The 7,347-nt window shown below is 41.4% G+C and overlaps 1 protein-coding gene across 1 annotated transcript; it reads left to right on the top strand.

The window, feature by feature from the left end:
* Positions 1-2,456: 2,456 nt before the first annotated feature.
* Positions 2,457-3,063, top strand: pmchl (pro-melanin-concentrating hormone, like). The gene has a single exon (XM_030436196.1). It carries the CDS (start codon positions 2,521-2,523, stop codon positions 2,920-2,922), a length of 402 nt encoding a protein of 133 aa, XP_030292056.1. The 5' UTR covers positions 2,457-2,520; the 3' UTR covers positions 2,923-3,063.
* The last annotated feature ends 4,284 nt before the right edge of the window (positions 3,064-7,347 follow it).

Here is a 7,347-nt window from a genome sequence, read left to right as displayed (position 1 = left end):
TAGCTGATAGGAGTCTGTCTGGACCAAGACCTCACCTCTGAGACGTAGAGGTAAGTTTGAAGACAGGGGATACAGTACAAAGGTGATTAACAGCAGCTCTGACCAGGACCATGACTCTGCTACGACAGGACATGACAGGCAGCGGCAGAGAAGTGAGAGATTCGGGCATCAGCAGTGGCCAAAAACGGTGTGTAGAGCTGGAATATTTAATCTTACCTCCATCTTACGTGAATTGATGTATTTCGACCAAAACAGAGGTGATTGTGGAACTGCAAACCAAGACGGTTTGGGTGAATTTGGTAAGTTAACGAGGTCGTTTAGCTCGTCTTAGTTTGGTAAAGGAGAGAAACTTGAATTAAAATGGTGTATGGCTGTATTTACAGTTTAAATAAGGACAATATGTGCAAGAATATTTACTTTCTAAATTTTGTGAGTTTCTTTTGTGTAGTTAAAAGACTCAAAGCTATGACCTTGTGAAAAATAGCGAATTATCACATCTATACTAACAGCTCAAACTACAAGGGCTATCACAGGCTCGACACACAGGATGAGTGTGCAGCACTGCTGCCTGGCGCTACCCTTCGCTTTTCATTTTGGTGTCAATTTTAATAGGTTAAACCGTTCACACAGGACAGCTAGTCTATCACCTGAAGACGAGTGATATTACAAGACAGAATGGGCTGGGGCTAGCCGGTTAGTATGCCAACTTCATCTCGGCAACATACATTCGTCTCTGGCATGATATCAGCACTGTTTCTTCAGATTCTGTTTCTAAAGTTGGTAAATCTTTTGAGGATTTATAACATAAAATTCCAGCCATTTCTTACACATTGCCCATTTAATAACAATGTCTCTAAAATTATTATTGACCAGACCCTTAGAGGAAGGTGTACAAAGTTTAGTTTCTTGAATTTCAAATAATTACTGTTTCTTCTTGCTGTAAATGGAAATACTGTAAGGAAATAAATGAGAAACTATTCTGGCTATATTTTAGCTGAGAGATTATATGATCTTTTTCATTAGTCCTGTTACTGTCAGGTTTACTATATGGAGTTGAAGTGTTGGCACACGGCGATCTCTTTAGGGATAAAACAGCCATTATTTCCTACATTCCTAAAGGTACCTCTATTTTACAGATCCATATGGTTTTCATCCAAAATCAGCTCCAAGCTCTTTCCCACCATTAACACCTACCGCATTAGGGCAGCTCCACCCGTCACCGGTCCCATCAATGATACATACGACTAGCTGACATCTAGGAATGAAAGATAAGATTTAAACAAAACCGTCTGTCTCCAGGAAACCACACAAGGCCTTTCAGACGGTAATAAAAACAGGGTGTAGATGATTCTCAAACGCCAGACTTTTTAAAAACCACAGACATGGTTTTCAATAAGGAAATGGTCCACAGCACTTCCCCTCTGAACTGCCCAGCTGCACAAGACTAAAATAACCTTCACAATTTAATGACATCAAATTATACGTCTAGCCATCAAAGTGCTGCAAATCATAAATCTCAAATCCATCCTCTGTCAAACTACTGGGTTCAATAGTGTTTATTGTAGTGCGTCTTGAGTGCTCATAAGATTGTTATTTGCAGCTTCTGCGCAAAAAGATCTTTGTTGGAGACGTCACTGCTTTTTTCAAACTTTTCTGGAATGCACGGTTACGTGAGAATCATCCGAATTACATTTCAAAACTTTTTAAAACTGTTAATTTGTCCACACGTCGTTTGATCTGACTCAGATGCCACCTGCGCATAGATTTACTAATTTCATATGGGTCTTATGCGAGCCCGGGTGTGCAAAGCCTCTGCAGCACCCATCTGGCAACACTAATTAGGTAAGATTGTAATTATGCTGCAGTCCGACAAGAGATCAAATCAGCTTCCACCTCAGGGCTTCGGGAGCAGATCTATGGTATCTCCTCCTCAAAGAAATATTTCCAAACTTCACTTTATCTTTGACACGTCAGCAAGGAGCTGCTGCCACGAACACACAAACACTTCAAGAATCATTTGTCAGCTTTTTAACACTAATCCAAGGTTAAGTCGCTTATTGAACATCTTTGCGACAATGCCATGAGTGGACAGCTTTCATCATCAAGCATCTGGTACAACAAAGTGCGTCACAGGTGTGTAATCCTTCCTTGTTGTTTTAAAGGGCAGTTATTACGGATCAATGCTCTTCTTTGTGTCAACTGTTCAAAGAATTCCCACTGTCATCATCAGGAATCTAATATCAGCCACCATGTTGGAGATGACTTTTAATTAACTTTCCAGCAAAACAACACTCTTGAGCTCTGCAAGAGTTCTACCCAACTGGCTTTTAATGCTTTTGACTAATTTCCGGAACACAACAGGAGAACAGATGACGAAAATACGATTCAACGTGGCCAACCTAGCTTGAAATGATATAAAAGCAGACGATGCGATCTCCGAGTCAGAACAACGAAGCAAGAGCTCTGGAAAGAAACTCATCCACGAAGCCAACGCTGTGCACCTCCTGGAAGATCTTCACCATGAGACAGTCACTCATGCCCGTCATCTTCGCCGCAGCACTTTTCTTTGAGTGCTACACACTGTCAACAGGGTTACCCATGGGCAAGACTGAAGACAGCTCCTTGGAGCAGGATACTTTCACCTCTCTGCTGAGCGACGAGGTGACGGAAAACGGCCTCGGCGAGGTGGATCTGGCTACCGCGGGCAAAACCAGGGCGCCGAGGGTAATCGTCGTCGCTGATCCAAGCCTGTGGAGGGACCTGCGCTCGCTCCACAGTGGACTGTCCCTCTACAAAAGGAGAGCTGACGAGAACAGCCAGGTCAACGATCACAGAGGCCAGGACCTGAACATCCCCATCCTGAGGAGAGACACGATGAGGTGCATGGTGGGACGGGTTTACCGGCCATGCTGGGAAGTCTAGGACAGTTTGCGCCGATCGTCAAGTCTTCGAAACAGAGGACCACATCCTTTCCTGCCTCACACTGAGCTGTAACATAATCCAAAACTCTGTGTATCTATATTTAAGCTTTTGCAGAGAAATAAAGTCATTCATTCTGCCTTATGTCTTGTGCATGTGTGGTATCTCTTTCATTCGACTTAACTGTGGATACTAATGCTGAGATGCTGAGGGTTAGAGCTATACTTTCAGATCCGTGCATAAGTGATGGCATAGCAGAAATTGGAGTATGGAAAAATATTGTTCATCGAGAAATTGACGTTAGTTTTCCATGCATGGATAAAAAAACAAAAACAAGATGGCAATTTAATCATTGAGATAAGTGTTGGCAACATATGTTTCTTCAAACCACAGTAATTTCACAGTTGAGATGTTGCCACTAGTAATTATTACAGCAAAGAAAGTTGGAAGTCAGGTAAAGTTCTAAAAAGATCAACAAAGTCCAAGTAACTTTTAGAAATAATAAAATATAAATACTGAGAGACCACTACCACCACAGTCTTCAGAGAATGGAACCAGAGAACATTATTTGTTAGGCTTCTCCTCCCTTCCCGAGTGTTTGTTTTCTCTCACTTTTAGACACCTGTCAGTTTACCTCTTACGGTTCATAATTGACCAATAACACGAGTTTTCCTATCTCTGACGTAGGGTCTAGGTAGAACAACAAAGGGGCCTTCACCTTTAGCCTAGCCTCTATTAGGAGTTTTAGGGGATTTTTGCTTATGACTCATCTTTACTTTGGCATAAACAAGGTGTTTTATCAATACTTTAGGAGTTCAATGACTCGTACGTGTACGTGCCTAACTAGTAGTGGATGCATAAAACATCTGGATAGTCTATCCTTGTTTAGTCTGTTACTCAAGGACTCGAGGACTGTCGCCAGGCCTTGCTCAATATCTGAGGGCATTTGAGGACATTTAATAAGGATGTTTGTGCATGCAATACAATATGTGTGTGTGATTTTATCCCTAACAATCATAAAATGATTGTGCATGTCATATAATGTGACCTGTGATTAATTAGGCTATAATATAGATTGGACACTACACTAGCTCACTAACATTACATTGTCAGTGCTGATTTGTGCATGACACACCTACATCTTTACGTGTTTCAATGCTCCTTTGACCGCTGCCCCCTGTACTCTGCTGTGAGGGGCAAGAGGTTCATTTGAAATTGAGGGGTAGGTGTAAAACTTGGAAATGGGACTGGGCCAAAGAAAACTAAACCTAAAAAAAATTGCAAGCATATGATTGTGGTCAGATATACCTGTTACTGTTAAACTGCAATTGTCATGTTATTTTGGGAACAGTTATATGTGTTGTTTTGGTAATCAGTGACAATCGACCTGTTCACTCATTGAGGAGTGAGGATGTGTTGCAAATTTCAGAATACACGAAAGCAGGCTTCATTCAAAATGCTCATACCACACATTACATAACACTTTAAATGGCTGTAATAGTTGCAGTAACAAGTTGATTCAGGCCTTAGTTTGGCTTCTTCGGGAGTTGTCGTAGTTTCGGTTCAACAAAAACATCTGCGATGCGGCAGAGTCGCTTTGACTTATTCACTTCCAGCAGATCGCCCTTTCTTCTAAAATTACAGACAGACGTTCCCATAATAGTTTGTTGCATCAGATCCTGCATACTGGTAAATGACTCCTGCCTTACGTGTGTTGGTGGCCTCGTGCCTGCTCAACAAAGCCAGGCTCTTGGGAGACTATTTCCAATTGTACAAGAGCTCATCTTAGGAGAGAATTGAGGTGTGCATCGTAATAATGCCAGAGCATTAGGCTAAGCGATTTCCTAAACTCTGCAGATGTGCCCTGCACATCTGCCTTCAACTAGCCAGGGCATGATTTAATAGGAAATGGCCTTTCAATCAATCAGGATAGGAATCAAGCTTCCTGAGGTTCAATAAACATCAATTACTGATGGTTTGGCTCATTATAGCTGCTGTGGCTGCTGCCTCGCCAACTGCAGCTAATAATGACCCACAGATTCAAACACAGATCTCTTTGTGTGCATTTGTTTTTAGCAAGGAAGGTTCAAGAAACAGTTCATGTTGTAGTTTACCTTTCAGGAATTGTCACCTCAATCAGCCCTTTGTTGTCCTGATTCTCCTTTTCTGTTATTATTTCTGACAGGTCCAGTTGTGGTTCTGACCATTGATGCTCATAATTCATTATTTCTTTATGAGGTCTTTGTGACACCAATGATGTAACTCTAAGGTGCGGTAAGCTGCTGCTGGTACAGAATGACGAGCTGTTTGTGTGGGAGATCGTATGTGTCCACACATGTAAATTGATTCAAGCATGTGAATGCGATGGTCAAGCATGTATGTGTGGTCCACTTTTGACCTTGCTGCACCTTCTCCGCCAGGATTCACTTTTTTAAAAGCAAATGAAAAGTTTCTGGTGCGTGATGGTTGTGAGTCTGTCAAAGTGCTTCAGCCAATAACTGCAGAACATTCCTCACAAAATACAGAGTGAGAGCAGTGAGTCAGCAGAAAGGAGGATGTTTCTGGGAATGTCTGCACCTTTGTGGTATTTGGGAATAAGCTTCTGGTTGGAAAAACAATTAGACTGAAGACATGGGCACATATCCAGAGTGTGAAAAATGTAATGCCTACTCTGACAAAAAGTTTGGAAAACTGGTACTTTGTAAACTATATTCGACTCGCTTGACAGCATAAGAACAGTTTTGTAAGTAAATCCTTTAATTTTGATGAACGATAAATAGACGGATGGTTTTCCTCAACAGAAGACTTGGGGACACAGATGATGCGGGTTTGCTGGTCGATGTGTCAAGCCCACCATTTTCGTCCAGAAGGAAATATCTTCACAGATATTTATTAAGATTAAGATGTTCCTTTATTGATCCTCCTTGGGAGAAATTTGCAGGTAACACAGCAGTAGTTACCATGCTATGCAAAGAGATCAACATGCTGTTAGGTTAATAGTATGCTTCTGTAGGCATTAATTCTTCTTTGATTTGGCTGGCTGGTAGTGGGCGGGGCTTATCAATAAACCTAGTGGCCCAGGTGTACTAATGAGGTTTGGTAACTGCTTCCAGTGTCAATTTTGGCGCTGAAGCATTGTGAACCACCCGTGTGGGACCTGACATCTACGTCACTGTTTTGCCGTGAAGGCGGACACCCAATTCCTCCGGTTTCATTTTTGTTTTTGACTTCCAACCACCAATAAAACTTGAGCGAGACTCTGTGTTGACAACACTGGGGCTGGACGCTCGTAGTGAGCTGACGGTCGGAGCTCATCTGTGTTTGCGGACCGGGGGTAACACACCATATTCTGTCAGCCAGCCTATTGTTTATGTATGCGCTTGTGTTAGGAAATGCGCTAGACCCCACTCATTCTCTGACATTGTTAACACTGACTTCAGCCTCATAGTTTTTTTGACCCACAGCCTCACAGAGCTGCGAGCATGACTGTTGACACCGTTGTTTTATTGCAGACAAATAGTTTAAGCATGTGGACTTTACTAAGACTGATGAATTTTAAAGGGTAATTATTGAGTCACAATCTGGGGAAGATTTACTAATGTTGTGTGAGCGGAATTATGCTACATTAACTATTTCCAAATAATAGCAGCCCACCCCAGTGTTTATTTTCCTGTTTCATGCTCAACAAACACTCTGCCATAATGCTTCCAGTCTTTGGCTTTAAATACAAAAGCCTTGCCCTTTAGAATTATGACAAATTACAAGGAGAGCCTTTTGGCATTTACCTTCCTCTTAATTGTACACAATTCAGATAAAGGTTTTATGGGAAGGGGTCTTGTTTTACTGATAACCGTGGGGAGCAACATCTGGAAGCTGCTAAACATCAGGCTGTGAAACTTTTTTTTTAATCGGTTGTTGGTTACATGTGGTTTTTGATTTAACTCACCATGACTTTTATCACCGTGAATCTCAAATGCTTCCCTGAGATGTTTCTCAACAGCTCTTATGTTTCAGTACATAATAATTCACTGTTTCCAAAGGTTTTATCCGTGAAAAAATGTATAACACAGTCTCCTGGTATATATTTTTTTTATGAAGTGTGGTACAATGGTGGCTGTAGAGAATGTGAATTGCGTTTATGATTTCAGTGGGGTTTCTTTTCTTCTTTTTTTTTCATTGTCCTCTTTCTGAGCCAATAGAGGAAGGCATTGTGACTGCATCTGTTGTCCTGTGGGTGAACAAATGCATTTGCAAAAACATTTCTCTACAGAATTGTTTGTGGACAAAGAGTTGTTGTTAATAACCTTGAAGGTACAAACAATGTGTAAGGTCAAACTGAGGTTTGCCAAACATGGGTTGTTGGCTGTTTAACTCATCATCCATAAGCCGAAATTACTTTAATGGCTCTATTTACACGGAAATAAACTG

Source organism: Sparus aurata, chromosome 12 (assembly GCF_900880675.1).
Source record: "Sparus aurata chromosome 12, fSpaAur1.1, whole genome shotgun sequence".
Taxonomy (NCBI): Eukaryota; Metazoa; Chordata; class Actinopteri; order Spariformes; family Sparidae; genus Sparus; species Sparus aurata.
The sequence above is the reverse complement of the archived record's forward strand: the minus strand, read 5'-3'. Positions and strand labels throughout refer to the sequence as shown.

Coding starts and splice junctions, on each gene's coding strand:
- pmchl (XM_030436196.1), top strand. CDS start 2,521: ATGAGACAGTCACTCATGCCCGTCATCTTCGCCGCAGCACTTTTCTTT.